General features: G+C 41.5%; 1 protein-coding gene across 3 annotated transcripts in view; it reads left to right on the top strand.

Moving 5' to 3' along the window:
- The window catches only part of BCL11A (BCL11 transcription factor A), a 247,535-nt gene that overhangs the window by 93,458 nt on the left and 137,828 nt on the right, over nucleotides 1-16,249 (top strand). For all 3 annotated transcript variants that reach the window (XM_083432586.1, XM_083432584.1, XM_083432585.1), the window contains one exon: nucleotides 2,366-2,695. In XM_083432586.1, coding sequence (XP_083288712.1) covers nucleotides 2,366-2,695 — 330 coding nt within the window. The remainder of the gene's footprint in view (nucleotides 1-2,365; nucleotides 2,696-16,249) is intronic.

Below are 16,249 nucleotides of genomic sequence, written 5' to 3' on the forward strand. Positions count from 1 at the left end.
CCTGAAATAAAATAAAAATCGCAGATGTAGAAACACCCATATTCTCCATTTTCTCTCATTTGGACTATTAAATACTAACACACATGATTCTGTCAGTGTACTATTCATGTCACTGTACTATTTATGGTCAAAGGATCTGATATGAAACCTCTGTACAGGAGAATTTACAGTATAAGTAAAAACCTAACCTCTATATTTCTGTAATTGACCTTATCTTAAATTAGGAGCAAAGCTTGAGGCAAAATATGTATATAGAGAGAGACTGTATCTGTAGGGTACTACAGTATTTGGAGTCCAGATACGAGGGCTGCAGTCTCTTAAAATATGACGCTATTCTGCATGGTTGGGAATTACTCTTGATTCCCCCTTCTTCCAAATACTCTGCCTAGATAGGACTGAAATAAATTTAACCTGAGTGTGCTGTAATTTTTTCATGCACTTTATCAAAATCTGTTCCAATATGGTGCAGTCAAATTAAAAATCTATTTTTTGATTCTCTGTGGCTTTAAGTTCATTAAACGTGAAATTGGCCGCATGCTAAAGAAGGTCAGGCTGATTAACTGTTGAGGTGTTGCGTCCTGCCACACTTTCCTTAACTAGCTGCGTTTGATATTTTGTAAGGACACAATTTCATGTTTGTAGTTGTAAGTCCTGGCTCGTAGATCCAGAGAAATACACTCTGGACTAGATTTTTCTCTTTCTCTCTGAAAGACTCTTTTTGCCAGCAGAAAGTAACAAAACAAAAAAAAAAAGGAGTTGAGATTGAGAGCTTACTAATATGAATCTGCCTTGTTAAACTATCCACTGGCAATAGTGTGTGCAGAAACAAGCTCTTAATGGAGCTTTCTGGAGCTCTTTCAGGAAATTAATCAACTCTTGACAACATTAGGAAAGGTTGTTCAAATCTAAAGAAAAGACTTAACCACTCTGGTTATGAAAGCTGGAATTTAGTTGTCTTTATACAGATTTTTACCTTATCAAGGCCAGCAGTGTTAATACATTCTGAATGATTGGGGCATTCCTTTCTTTTTTTGGGGGGGGGGGGTATTTGTGTGTGTGTGTGTGTGTGTGTGTGTAAATCCTACCTCAGGCTAATTGGCTTATTTTCTTACATCTACAAGAGTGCCTTATTTCTCAAAATTGTAAGGAGCAATTGCTCATAGATATATATTTGGATATAAAAATATGGGTGGTGTGGTTGAAAATCACTTTTAGAAAACACGACAATAATAATACGATGGGTCGATTTATAGAATCATTACAGATTACCTTTGATTTTTCTGTTTGTTGGATTATTTTAGAGAGTTGTTCTTGGCTATCCTCTGCATTTCTGCATGTACCTGTATATATGTGGCACAGAAATGTCCCTACGGAAAATGTAGGGCTCTTTGGGTGCTGTGTGCCACCTGTCAGACACTCAAGCAAGCCTTTTTCATCATCTTGTGATGATACCTTCTTATAATATTCATGTACATGCATGTTTATGCATACCTGCACCGTAAAGCAAATACATACCATCCCTAACATACGATATAAGAATGTAAGCGCACGTGCAGATTTTCAGTAAAATAAAATAAAAATGTGCATGGGAATATAAAGAGATAACTTTCTTATCCTCACTTTTGGAGAACAGGAATAACCATATAATCGGTGATTTTTAAGACTGTTCATTCATTGTTAATCTGGAAAAAGCAGCCTTTTCAGGGCCCTCTAAAAGAGAGAGAGTAACAAAAACAGAGAGGGAGAGGGAGTCTGAATTGCTCATAATTCATTATAGCTTCTTTTGCTTCTGATGGGACTGCTTGACATCGCTGATAAATTCGTTTTCCTGTTGAATGACAACATGCTATAAAGAGGAAGCTCTTTTGCTGTCTTGCGGTCGGGGTTGGACTGGCTTTATCTTGTTTGTCTTTTTAAAAAGCAAAAGAAAACTTAAAAAAAAATGGGGTTACGTTTCATGCCATGCCCCTGTGGTGTGTCATCCCCCGAAGTTTATTTTATGGAAGGGTCTTAATGACATGAATGTAGTGCCTCTTATTCCTGAATGACTGCTGTTCAGAACACAACGGATAATCTTTTATTTAAAAATACCCATAGCACTATTGCTGATTTTGTGAGGTGAGATAGCACAACGTTTCAGCTTTCCTGGTTTTTGCAATGTTTGGTCTGCTGTGTTCAAGGACAGTGCATGCCACTTGCCCCCTGCCTCTAAGCCTAGCTTCTACTTCTCCTACTTCTAATTATCCTCTGCCAGTCAGTGTGGACAGTATTGAGCTAGACAGGCCAGTTCTCTTGACTCAGTTTAAGCTGTCTGTGTTCCTACAAGGTTCCTGACCATTGTCTTCTTCTCTTCCTTTGACTACAGCCGAACCTATCGAAGCCATTCTCACGGATGACGAACCAGATCATGGTACGTTGGGAGTTCCAGAAGGGGACCACGACCTCCTTACATGTGGCCAGTGTCAGATGAACTTTCCTTTGGGGGACATCCTTATTTTTATTGAGCACAAACGGAAGCAATGCAATGGCAGTCTTTGCCTAGAGAAGGCTGTGGATAAGCCCCCTTCGCCCTCGCCGAGCGAGCTGCGAAAAGCATCCAATCCCGTGGAGGTTGGCGTCCAGGTCACACCCGAGGATGACGATTGTTTGTCAACGTCATCTAGAGGAATTTGCCCTAAACAGGAACATATAGCAGGTAAATCGAAGCGATGGGGGGGGGGGGGAGAGAATGGGAACGTGGGAGAAAGCACCAGCATGTTGTTGCGGGGGGGGGGTCCTATTAGAAATCTAGAAGTTTAGTAAGAGGCCTGTTTTTCTGAAATTTCACCTGGCAGTTCACAAGATAAATATGTTCATGTCAAGTACGCACACAACACACACACGTTCCTAAAATCACAATTCCTGTTCTGCACCATTGAGTTAAGTTTCCAGCTGCTTTCTTTTCAACTTCCACACCTGTCCTTTTGACTCCTGCTGGCTGTTCCAGGTGTGGTTATCCAGAGAGTATATGAGGATTAGGTTCCCTGCCCCTCTGCCCAATAGCCTGTCTTTGTGTCTGCATTTCCACTGATGCCTTCCTACATACTTCAAGGTGGGAACATGCCATTGCAGCGTCATACTTCACAGTCGTGTTTTAATGTGGTCACACTGGCGTTGACACAAATGTTTTGTGCAGTAAACATGATGGCACAGAAGCAGGAAACGCTTCTAGCAGGAAACACGTGCTAGGGAGACCTGATTGGCAGCTGCCCCCTGCTTGTTTAAGGGATGTGGGTCTATCTACTGCATTTTATCTGCTTGTTGTGTGAAATGCCCGCTATAACCCCAACACAGCTGTGCAAAAACGATTCCTTTGTAAACTATACATTTGGACCATAGGGTCAGTCCTGGCCTCTTCCTCCTGGTTCAGTTATTCTTGTTCTCTTGGATCCAGAGATCCATGAGGTTTCCTTCCCCTCACTTCCATCTCCACAAATCCAGCCCCACACCACTAAGCAGCGATACAGAGAGGGATGGAAAAAGCTTGCTTGGCCTTCTAGTTGGAACCGTCTCTGAAGCCTGTGCTTTGTTAGTGCCAGCCTGTCAAGGCACAGTTGAAGCTGGGGAACCCCCCCCCCCCAAGTGTTTAGATAGCTAAAACCTCAGCCTGATCACAACGGTCTGTGCATGCAGTTTGTTCCAAGGTGCCAAAAAAACTCATTCGAATGCCACAGGCCTGCTCTATCATTTTTTTAATTTTTAATTGTAGCTGCTTTCCTCATGTCTGCTGGAGCCGGTTGCTTTCCTTTCTCTTCTTTTAATTATGGTTTGTGTGTGTGTGTGTGTGCAAACTCTGGCTTGCAAAGGGTGCGTGTAGAGGAGGAAGGGTTAACTTCTCCCCCAGCCTCCGATCCATATTGGCTGTCACGGAGTGGGTTGTAATTAAAGGCAGCCCCTTGGCGAAGTGACACGGCTGACCTTGACTTTAAGATGCCATTTTCCACTGCCCAGGCCAGAGTAGAGAGGGCAGTTGCTGAGGCGCGCAGGCTCGCGTATTCGAAAAGTTTAAGGGCACGTTGGAAATTTCAAAAGGTTGGTTTGACAGGGGAGGAGGCCTGCTTCCTTGCAATCCTGCCTCTTCAGCCAAATGATAAATGCCCCCCCCCCCGCTGTCTCTTGTCTCTGATGTGGTTTTGACAGATGTATCTTGATTTTCTTCAGAGGCTTTACACCGTCACATGCCACCCATACAAATGTCCAAGGTGGATTGGCTTCTCCCCCCGGGCAGTGGCACAAATCCCAATGCGTAATTAAACGGGGTGAGGGGGGGGGAAGAGAAAATAAAAGTAATGGATGTCGTTCCCTGCAGCTAATTATCTATCTATCTATCTATCATCTATCTATCTATCTATAATTGTAATTACTGGCAAAGCGCTTTAGCATTTGCATGTATGTGTGCGTTTCATAAAAATAAAATTAAGTGAAAATATGTTTGGAAGTTAATATGAGATCCGTTAATTCCGCCTGGCTAATAAGGGCCCTATTCGTCGTTAGGATACAGTTGGCAAAAGGCGGCTATCCCTTTAAAGAGGAGGAGGAGGAGGCTGCTTTTAAAAATATGCAGCATCAGAAATGACATAGATCTGTTAAGTAAAAGGGAAGGCTGGGAGAGTTAGCATAAAGTATCACTTGTGCTCTTGTTTTAATAGCCTAAGGGATATTGTGGTATTAGGAGAAGGACTGTGTGTAAATCACATGCTGTATTGCATCTCCCTGCCCCATCTGGCCTTATACACAATCTCTCTCTCTCTCTCTCTCTCTCTCTCTCTCTCTCTCTCAGGCTAAGTAAGGGTGCAGTTCAAAGTCCAGTTCAATTGGCATAGTCCTGTCTAAAGTTGGTAGGGCTACAGCAGAATAAGTAGTCTGGCGTTTTCCCCATCTCAAATGTAGGAACAGAAGGACATTCTCAGTCCTCCCCCCCCCCCCCGACCTAAAATACGGTAATTAAAATAAACTTAATAGTTCTGGAACATAGTTGAGGCATCAAAATTTGTCACATTTTTGACATTTTATCTTTCTAAACATTACAGTTCAGGTTCCAGGGCCGCTAAGATTGGAACTTAAGTGTCATTTGTGTGCACACAGGTTTTGCAGAGTCGGTTGTTTTCTTTCGTGGAATAGCGTGTGTCTGAGTGAGCATGCAGGGGAAGCAGTGCTTAGATTTTATTGCCGAAATCGTTATTTTTCGTCAGGGTTAGAACACAACGAACATTGAAAGTGATTGCCAACTTCAAAGCATCCAAAAAGCCACAATGTTTAATCCGTCCATTTGCAGTTTGCTGGAATTCTGAATTTGAATGAAGTTTTGTACTAAATGGCTTATATGGATAAATCACCACATACATTATTTTCTTCAGATCTTTTTTGTACGCATCTTTAGTAGAACTTGCATGTCCCCTCATGTTATTAAAACATTGTACTTCCTCTGAACAAACAAAGAGGTAGAGCAAGCAAGTAAATACTTTTTACTAGGCCAGCCAGATTAGATTTTGTAGGATTCTTCTTCAGGTGTAAGTTTTCCAAAATAAGGCATAATGCAAATAAGCTATAGCTGCAAATTTTGGGTTTTTTGTTGGTTTTTTTTGCTTTGCCTGAAGAAGAGTTCTGTGTGATATGAAGGCTCCCATCCACTATTTTGTGGATACCAGCAACTTAGGTATTTTTAATTTCATTTATCTCTATTTTTAGTATACACATTTTTTGCCCTTTTAAACTTCTAATTGTAATTCCTAAAAGCGTGGCTTGATTTGTTTGCATGTTAAAAATGTAAGTCAGCTTCTATTGTGAACTTCAGTTACCCGGCAATCACTATCTGTGTTCCACATTCTGTATTATGCATTATTTTGTGGTTGTCCCCTGCATAACCCCATGTCAGAATTGCTCTACATAAGCAACACTCCCATTTATCCAAACTTCTGATTATCTTAGGCTTTGTGTGATCCTCACCACTTGAATAAATAAGGCTAGTCCTTTATGTGTATTGAAATTAAACAGCAAGGATGCTGATTGGGCAGGCTTTTTTATTTTTAAAAAATCAAAACTGCAGTGTGATTATCTTTATAGTATGTAGGTTAAGCTGCTGTAGCGTCATGTGAGGCTCTGACCATTACGTCACGTGCCATCCTTGTTCCGAACGGGAATGAGGTATGATTAGTGAGTCCAGCACTTTCCGGAAGGATTTTCAGATCTTTTGTGTACTGCAGGCTTGCTAAATCACCAAATATGGAGCAGCCCTTCTGTGATGTAATGTGGTATTTACATATTGAACAGCTTTGTATAAAAGACAGAAAGCAGTGTCTGTCAAGCAAGAATTAAGGTGTACGTGTGAGTGTGCGTGTGAAGGGGAAGACCCAGCAAAAGACGCGCACTGTATCTAGGTGTTCTAGATATATTGTTTGGTTCAAGATGTGACAGAAAGGCAAGAGGAGAGAGATGGCTTTTGTTTAATGCATTTCTACTGTTTTGCTGAACTTTGACGTGGGTTGCATTTCTGATGTGAACAAGCCATTGAATAAGTTGCTCACAGGTCCAGGATCAACATCCTACCAAAGGCTGGTGAACTCTGATTTGTGTCATCAGTCGCTGGCGATTTGCTTTTCACCAAAGCGAAAACGCTTTTGCCTTCTTTCTGTTAGTCCTTGCAGCAACTGGTAATATTGGTTTCCATTTTCGAGGAAACAAACTGAGGCTGGAGAGGCAAGAGATGTCCCCAAAGTCAGAATATGAGTTCAGAGAGGAGGAGGCATTTTGTTCTGGTTTCCCAGTTCTGTGTCTGGCGTTTTTCCTATCCTGGGCTTAAGATTTGGGGGCACAATTGTAGTGATACTTGGCATTTGTGCAGTGTTTTCAGAAATTCAGAGCTCTTCATGTTACTATGGTGAGATGCTTTCATCCATCTTCTCTCCTCAAATTGCTCAGAGAGCTGGTTTCTAACATCTCAACATAAACACAGTATATACGCAAGGTAGAGCGACCGATCCAAAAATAAGACCATACCTCTTGCTTGCAAATTTAGAATAACTGCTGTCCCCTTCATCCTCGACAACACTTAGAATCCCTACTCTGTGTATAAGCGTTCATTGAAACTGCAGATAAAAATACATAATTTTTTTTAAAGACACACACACAAAATTGATTCATATTTATACTGTCTTTATTTTTTTAAAAGGAAAAACATGAAAGGTGACTTGAGTGATTAAATACAATTGGCCCTAGAGTTTTGTCATAGCCTGTTGATTTTGCTTTGCTGATGGTTGTGGGATCGGCAGAATGGAACATTGTCCCAGCAGACGTATGGACTAGATGCACTTAGAACTACAGTTCATCCAGTAAAATTGACTGGCAGTAGATTTGAGGCAGACAAATTGCACAGTTAATTTTACAGAATTCTCTGCCACAAGGTGTGATGGCAGTCACCGGGATAGATGGCTTTCAAAAGGGATTAGACAAATTCATTGAAGAGGAGGAAGAGGAGAGGTCTCCCAGGGGCTATTAGCTTTGATGGTTAAATGAACCTCATATTCAGAGGAAATACGGCCCTGAATAACAGGAGCTGGGGGGGGGGCATAGCAAGGGAGGAGTGTTGCCTTCAGGCTCTGCCCATAGGCGTCTTGGAGGCATCTACTTGGTCATTGTAGGAGGCACAGTATGCTGGGCCCGATGGACCTTTGGGTTGATCCAGCAGGGCTCCCTTTTGTGCCTTTTGTGCATATGCAAGAGTACTGTTGCAAGATTCTCTTCCAATGTATAGGACCTGTATGTATTATAGGTGATGAGGTGACTGTCTTTCACTGTTTCTTCCAGAGTTTATTAGAAAGTGAGAGTACCCAAAGAATTCTGGGTTTCTCTTTCTCAAGTGGAAAACAGTTTTCGTAAATCGTTGATGCGGCCGGGGGTGGGGGATCAAATGTTGCTTCCTAACAATAATTATGATAATTCCTTCCCCCCCTTCTATAATCTCATTTCATTTTTCCCTGCCCAGGCGTTTTATGCGATTCCAAGACAAATTTTGACACACCATTGAGCTAACGTTTCAGTATAAACTCAAGTGGTGATAACCTCTCCATTCCCATTCTTTGAATTCCAAGTGAAATTAACATTTTCTCTCAGGCTGAGCTAAGGGCGGGGAAGATTTCAGGGGGTTGATGGGATGCCAGAGAAAGGTGGCCACACACCCACACATTCCTTTTTCCCCGTCTCTTGCTGTGCCAGTCCTGAAAAAGAAAAGACTAGCTGACCATGACATTTGGATGGATGGGCAGGTGCTGGAGTGGGTGGGGAATCCGGTGTTTTAGATAACTGTTGAAGAGATGATCTTTCATGATAAGTGTCTAGGAAAAAACAGGAGCAAAATCCTCCTTTGTAACAACGCAAGAGCAGGTCTAGTTAAGAATCCTGCAGTAAGGCGTTTATTGCCCTTTTTCATATTAAATACGGATACTCATTGAGCCATTTTCTAGTCAGTAAGCTTGTGTATTACAATAAAAGGCTGTTTTCTTAGGATAAATAATGCTTAGGGTTCACTGCTTTGAAACAGAAGAAACAAGCTACTGAGTCACTCTGCTGTGCAGTGAGATGATGCATCTTTTAACTCTCTCGTTCTAGATAGAGGAAAGCTAGAACTGTCATTGATGTGATATTTCAACAGCCCACATTGTACAAACGATAAATTCTCGCTTCCTCCCCCTCCCTGCCCGTTCCCTGAATATGTGCGTTCATTAACATCTAAGCATATGGGTTAACTTGTCCACAGGCTCTGGAGTGACACAGAATTTTTTAGTTGATGTTGATCTGTTGCAGCAGCAGCAGCAGAAAAAAAAAATCTAACCAGAAAATTAATAGAATCTGTGTATCAAAAAGTGCATGCATCTGGCCCTTTAAAACCTCTTATAGCAATGTTTCGCAGCCACTGACCAGACTTTGATGATGTGTGGGGAAAGGTGTGGTAGACATATGTGGGCAAGAAGATAAATGCATAGCTAGGTAATCTTTCTCTATTAGCTTTTAAGAGCCTGTCCATTATATAAATTTGGGTGGCATATAGTGGTGGGGAAATAGGATTCTGTGCTTCAGTTATACCTAACTGGATTATGATATGCGTATGTGCACCTATATATTTAATTTGCGAATATGCATGGATCTTCTATATGCCGTACAAGAGAGGAGACCCCTTTAAATCATGACGTATAATTTTTTTGTAACCTTGCTTTCCATACAAACCCATCCATACATTTCTCATGTCATAATTTATTGGGAAATTAACCCAGTTAAGTGTGATGTGCTTCCTGCAATTAGAAAGTAGGGGGTTTGTTTGCAGCCCCCCTACCGGCCGATATCTTCAATAAACAGACTAGGTGTAGAACTAACCCATTTGAGGTTATAATGTTGTGGTGTGCAAATGGATTTTTTTTTTTAATTTAGCAACTCTGAGGAATTGAGATATTTTAGATTCCAGAAATTAAAAGTTGCAGTTTGGATGGGCAGGTGGGAAACAGCCCCAGTGCTAAGCCCCAGCCATTAGCTGATCTTGCTCAATTCAGAAGGACACAGAAGATTGTTTTAAGCTGAAAAAATTTGGAGGGATTTCCCAACGGCAAAAGGAATGCTTCCTGGATCACACCATGTGAGCAGCATTTGTAAATAAGACACAGGAAAGGTTGTGAACTGGCAGGCTGGCTGTTGTTGTTTTTTGGTCAAAGCACAATGTCAGAGCGAGTCTTTCCAAGACAAATTGTAAATAGAACCGTCACAACAATTGCATGACTGAGCTACAGAAGTGCCTGCCTTTCTCTGGCTGGACCGTTGTCAGAAGACTTTGGAGAAGCTTAATTAAACCCAGAGGCCTGTTTGGATGTGAAATTTTACTTCTGTCAAGCAAAGAAAAACCATGCTATGTTGCAGGCGACCCCAAAGTTCTTCTGATTTGCACGCACAAGAGGGGAGCAGTTTTGGAGCGAGATGTATGTGGGATATAATTGGCATGTGTGTGCTTCCCCACGTTTGTTTCTCGAGTTGCAATTTGGGAGAAAGCTCCACGTGTTTTGTGTTCATCCTTTGTACATGGGAACAGCGGGGGGGGGGGGAATTGTACTGGTTTTTCTCCACCCTCTCCATTCCAGATGATTGATGCAAAAATCAGCTGTTACGTCAAACATATATATGGGATCTCTTTTTTTCTACACCACTTCCAAAGTGTGTATGTATGTGTGAGTGTGTATCTATATTTATTGTGTGTGAATAAACAATAACATCATGCAGAGAAGTTTCCTTCTGATTGAACATAAGTATTTCAAAGCAGCCTCCACATGGGCTGAAGTTCCTTGAATTAACACAATTTCTTCTCTCACAAGAGTATCGTTCAGCATAAGGGATTATGAATACCGTCATTCTTTCTTTCTCGTTTGAGTGTCTGGCATTTAATTGTCGCACAGCCAATGAATCGAAATAGACCTGGATGCAAATCAGATAGATCTATCTATTTATCCATTTATCCACATTTCAGTTTCCAGTCATTATATACAGTGCTTTTTTTTCTAAAAAAAATGTTTAGGGGTACTCTCATTTTCCTACTCATATTGAAATGCTGCCCCTCAATGAGGCCGAACTTAGATTCACAAAATGTTTAGCGGTATGTGTACCCCTGTGTACTCCCAGAAAAAAGCACTGATTATATATATCTATATCTGTATCAGCTCCAAAATAATTTAATAAATGCAAGGCCTTGTGCGGCTGGACTTGCTTAGACAATAAAAAGATTGATTTATGGGGGCTCAGCAGGGACACTGGAGGAGGAGAGGTTTGTGTGTGTGTCTGTGTGTGTCGTGGGGGGGGGCAAGTAGAGTACCAATGAATAAACAAAATATTTTAGATCAAAATGAAGAGGAAGGAAATAATTCTTTCATGCAGGCTTCTAATATTGTGAAACAGACTGAAACTATTTCAGCTTTGTGAAATGCCAAGAACCCACATTCTTTGTGTGAGCCTTTCAAACACAAAACGAGAACCAAAGTGACATAATAATTTCAGACAGTGTATGTGAAATATGCATGCGTTTGTCACTTAGAATATGCAGAATCTTTCGGACAAAATTCACTTTTCAGACCTCATTCAGTTTGATACAATATTGTACAGCAAAACCAACTTCTCCCCCCTCCCTCCACAAGCTGCAGTTGGAGTGACCAAAAACAATATGGCATTTTGCTATATTAAAGTAATAGTAGAATTAATACATTTTCCTATGTAACAATAATAGGGTTTTTTGGGGGGGAGGGGCAATCTTTTAAGTAGCATTGCTGTGAGTATGAGTGCTTTGTTTATGCATGTTTAACTGATGGGGTTCATGTTTGAATATAGAATCTCACAGAGCAATTCTAACTGGGGTGTGGCGGGAAAGGGATTCTTTACTGCATCCTCAGCCCTACCTGCCAAGGTGGAACCCCCCCCCCCATTTTCATTGCATATTGGGTCCCTCATCAGGAAAGTGTTGGCTTTCAGTCCAGCAGATCCAGCTCTACTCCTTGTATGCTCTGTCCTCAAAATTCCCCATTTTGGGGCTTTTCCCTAGCTACTGCTGGCAATTGCATGTGCTCTAATGTGGTGTCATGTAGGGGGGGTGCCTTTGTTGTGGTGAAACTCCCCCTGTTGGCAGAACCCAGCTGGATCAGGCGCTATGATTACAGGCAACTCCCTGTTTCTGCAGGGGTTGCGTTCTGGGTCAAAGTGCTTCGGTGGAAAACACATAAGCCCCCCCCCCATTCTGCCCCCCATTGTGCCCCCATTCCTCCCTCTTCCCGGTCCAAAATGACATATGTGTTGGCAGTCATGCTTCAGTTGGACATGCCTAAAATTGTCACTACCTGTACTCTGCTCAAGATTGCATTACGCAGGAAGAAACCCTGGTTTGTATACTCTATAGGAAGGCACCTTGCTCATTCAACCTCCCTCATGAGCGTACCTGTATATACACCATGCTGGTAATGTGTGAAGAGGCCCTGTAAAGAGTCTTTCAGATTTTCTCCTTATTGCCTCCAAAATCTACATTTTGTATTGTGTACAGTGTGCTCGTCCAGTTTTGTTCGCTTTGGTCATACCGCTATATCAGATTGTGGAGTAAATAAGATTAGGAATGTCTTTTGTAAATAATATCAGGGAACATGAGCTCAGCCAATAGTACTTCATTAATTTTCATTTAAAATTGATTTTCCTTGTCCTCTTTTCCAAAAAGTCTTGTTCAGATGAGCATATAAACTTCTAAGTTTTATCGTTCAATCAGTGAATAACTTGATCCATGTCTGTTACATCAGTCTTATGTTACTGCTTAGATTTTTTTTTATAGGATCCTAGAACAGTTGGTATTTCATAGGACTATGGGCTCTCTAACTACAGGTTTTCATATATGTATACTGTGCTTAAAGATTAAACACATAGGAATAGCTACTATATGCAGGAGTGTTTTGTATGCTGCAGTGCAAAAGTGTTCGGCAGAGAATTCAGCATCCTGAGAACATTGCTTTTAATTTTTCTAAGCAAAATCATACACGCAAAAAGAAAAACAAGTTTCTAGCCTGTGAAGATTTGAAGATAGGTTTGAAATCTCAGAAGCTGGGGAAGGGGGAGCCAGAAGAGAATTTCCAGTGACCAGGTCTTAGCTCTCTATAGGTCCTTGTGGCTGCAAAATGAAAGTAGATATGCAAAGTTGCTATTTCTGCATAGGTTATATGCTATTGAGACTAGGCTACCTATGTACTGTTCGGAATTTTACATCCTGCATACTTGAGAATTGTAAGTGTTGAAGGATGGTGCATGTGAGGAAATATTTGCTCTTTTGCCGCTTGTGAAGCCAACTGAATTGTTCACATCACAGTGAGCAGATAGTAAAACATGGATGTACAGAAATATAAACCCATGTTTTTGGGGACATACTTTCAGGAGGGTTGCCAATGTGTGTTTCTGTGCCTGTCATAACTGAAGGGATATGTAGGCCCAGTGCTGCCTATTTAGATGTCCTGGTCAGAAGATATCTCTGCTCCTCTTTCTGCTCCTAGAGCGGCCTTACCATACCATCCTTCCTTTAGGGCTTGCATCACCTTCCCTTTCATGTCTTCTCCCCTTGGAACTCAAAGTTCTACCTCTACTTCCCCTCATCAATCTTCCCTCATAGATTTACCGCCTTCCTCTTTTAGAAGGAAGACTGGTCTATTCCCTCTCTAGGATTAAGCAACTAGGACAAATGTTGCATCTGCCCAGTAGATGATCAAGCCTAGTGGCGGGAAGAAGTTAGGTGCATTTTCTTTCCTCAGGGAGGAGCTGTCTACTCCCCCTCTCAAAACACATTTCTGTTTCAGATGGCATACAGTGGCACCTCAGGTTAAGGACTTAATTCCTTCCGGAGATCTGTTCTTAACCTGAAACTGTTCTTAACCTGAGACACCACTTTAGCTAATGGGGCCTCCCGCTGCCATTGTGCCGCCGCCACACAATTTCTGTTCTTATCCTGAAGCAAAGTTCTTAACCTGAGGTACTATTTCTGGGTTAGTGGAGTCTGTAACCTGAAGCGTATGTAACCTGAGGTATCACTGTGCGTCTGGTGACCCTTACTGAATCTGGCCTCACCATTTGGTTAAGAATAAAATAGGCATCTCATCTCCCATTGCATTAAAAACCAAAGGGAGCGAACCTTTTGTTGATAAAGTTGCTATAGATATTATGAGGTAGAAGAAAGTAACAACAAGGGCTCATAAAAATATACTGACTTCGTTTTTCGAAAAGCAATTTAATCTTGAATGTATCCCAAAGTGAGCCTTAGCATCATTCTGTTTATTTTCCCTGTCCCTGAAATCTTTGTCTCTCTGTTTCAAATGATATACTGCAACATTGCAATGGTGTGTGCCTGTGCTTGCTGGGGAAGGGGTCTTCTCTCCAGGACCAAACCAATGCCACTGGGCATTGTCGGGGTGCTCATCTATATGAGCAAACTACCCTGGGCTGAGGTGTCTCGCCCTTGCTAGCTTGGTCGTTGATAAAATCCTGCCAAGTGGTAAGCAGGGTTTTGTGAACCAACAGGTGCAGATGTGTGGTTAGAAAGTGGGATAGAAAGTGTTGCAAAATGGCTGTCTTTGCTCAAGTTTTAAACAGAACCGAAGGCGCATCTTTGTGTCGAAGCTCCTACCTTTGGAGGGAGAGAGAGAAGAGCTCCTTTTTCTCCATGCCAACCTAGTTTTGATGTTGTCTGAATTAGGAACACCTTCCTGCTATTTCCCAGCCCATTTTAGTATGCAAACGTGCTCCTGATGAGGCGTGGTGGAGTTTGCTAGGCAGCCTTTTCCTCTGCTCCTCCTGCATTTTAAAAACTTATTTCAGGGAGGTGTGTTTTGCTTTCCTCCGTGGGGTGAGCCACCCCTTGCCAGCCCCTGAGCACATTCCTCATTCCGAGGTGGTGTTGAGTCAGGTTGGTGAGGGCAAGGTTTGAGGTATGCGTGTGTGTGTCTGTTTGTGGCGCGGGAAGGTTAGTCCCGATCCCTGCGGGGAATATGTGTTCTTCATTTGCCTTTACAATTGGAGCACCTCAGAGTGGCTTTCGGGTATGAGCTCAGATGGGCGCATGTAAATAATCTGTCAGATGCAACCCAAGGAATATTAATGTCCCTTCACCACCACACTATAATAAAGCTGTACACAGCAGGCTTAATATGGAGGCAGTCTGGGGAATTGTAGAAGACTTAGGTAGCCTAGAGAGAATGACAGCAGTGGGGGAAAAATGTTCAGTATGCCAGATTTTCCACAGGGTTGTTTTCTGTGATCTGAGATAAAATGAAAACACCCCCTTTTTATTTTTCAACCAATTTTATATAAGAATAAGACCTTTTCTCTCTCCTCTTCCCCACCCCTTCCTTTACATTTTAAACAAATGAATATAAAGATGGAGAGAGATAATGTGAGGATGGCGTGATGAGAAATACCTTCCTGTTACTTGTTGAAATCTTTCATTTTGTTCAAGAATGGCCACACATTAATTCTTAAAGGCAACAGCAGCCCCTTCATCTGATTGAAACAAAGGAAACACACTTAACATATGCTACGTTCTGCATTCTCTTTTGCTCACTGCCAAAAAAAAGAAGCAACCTGGTCCTTACATTCGGAGTTGGTTCTCTGTTGTCTTGAGGTTTACAACAAAGCTAAATCAAAATGTATATTTGGAGAGGGGCTGTTCTGACACCCACCCACTTTTAAAATAATGCATTCATTTAGCAGAAGCAACAGCTGTCAAAGTTTAGCAAAATGTACAGAGGAGACAAAGAAGAAAGTGCCTTCCCCTGTAACAACTATATGCATTTTCTAATGGTGGAAAGAAATGAGTTGTCAGTAAGACGTTGAATTTGAAGTTTTCAGACTGTGCATGGAGGTATCCGTTCTCTTCCCTAGAGAACCAGACTAAATAGTCTGATGCAATCACAGTGGGAGCTTTACCTGTACAGATTGCTGTTTAAACAAATACACTTTTCTATATTGAATGAATATATGTAAACCAAGTTTGGATCAGGTGTTATCTATATATTTTATCATCTATAACCATATCTGTATCTGTTTACCCCTTGACTATGCAGATTGAATATCATGTTTTTCAGTTGAGATAACAAAATAGCAGCCTTAGCATCAAGAAAGCAATCGGATCTTAATCTTTCTGTGAGATTGCCATTGAGGAGAAGCTCCTTTAGAGTGTGCTGCTTGTTTTGCAGATAGGCATTGTCAGTGTGTTATTTTGCTACAAATTGGCACCACTCCTTGAATTCACCCTGGAATAGTTGAACGTTGAACATGATGACGAAGGGATATCCGGGGAGAGCTGGTCAGTTATAAACAATGAGCTCTTGTTTATATGCTCTCAGTTCTTTAATGCCACTGCGGAATGGTTACACCGACAATTTGATCTTAGAGCTAGATTTTATTTTATTTTTAAAAAAAGCACACACAACATGATTCAAAAGCTCAGTTAAATTGGCCCTTCACTCCAACACCAACAATTATTTTTAAACAATAACAGAAGTCCAAAATAGCATTCTAGGTTCTGTTTTAAGAAATGCAGGTACTGGGGTCTTTGTTTGCCCGAGAGCTTGAATTTTGGGTTGGTAGCTTCAGTTGGGTTTAATTAGCAAGGTAAAACGTAATTAGTATTGCAAGCTTTAAGTGATGAATTGATGTGATTAATCAATGA

The sequence above is a fragment of the Podarcis tiliguerta genome, assembly GCF_965153285.1.
Source record: "Podarcis tiliguerta genome assembly, chromosome: 3".
In the NCBI taxonomy this organism is placed as follows: domain Eukaryota; kingdom Metazoa; phylum Chordata; class Lepidosauria; order Squamata; family Lacertidae; genus Podarcis; species Podarcis tiliguerta.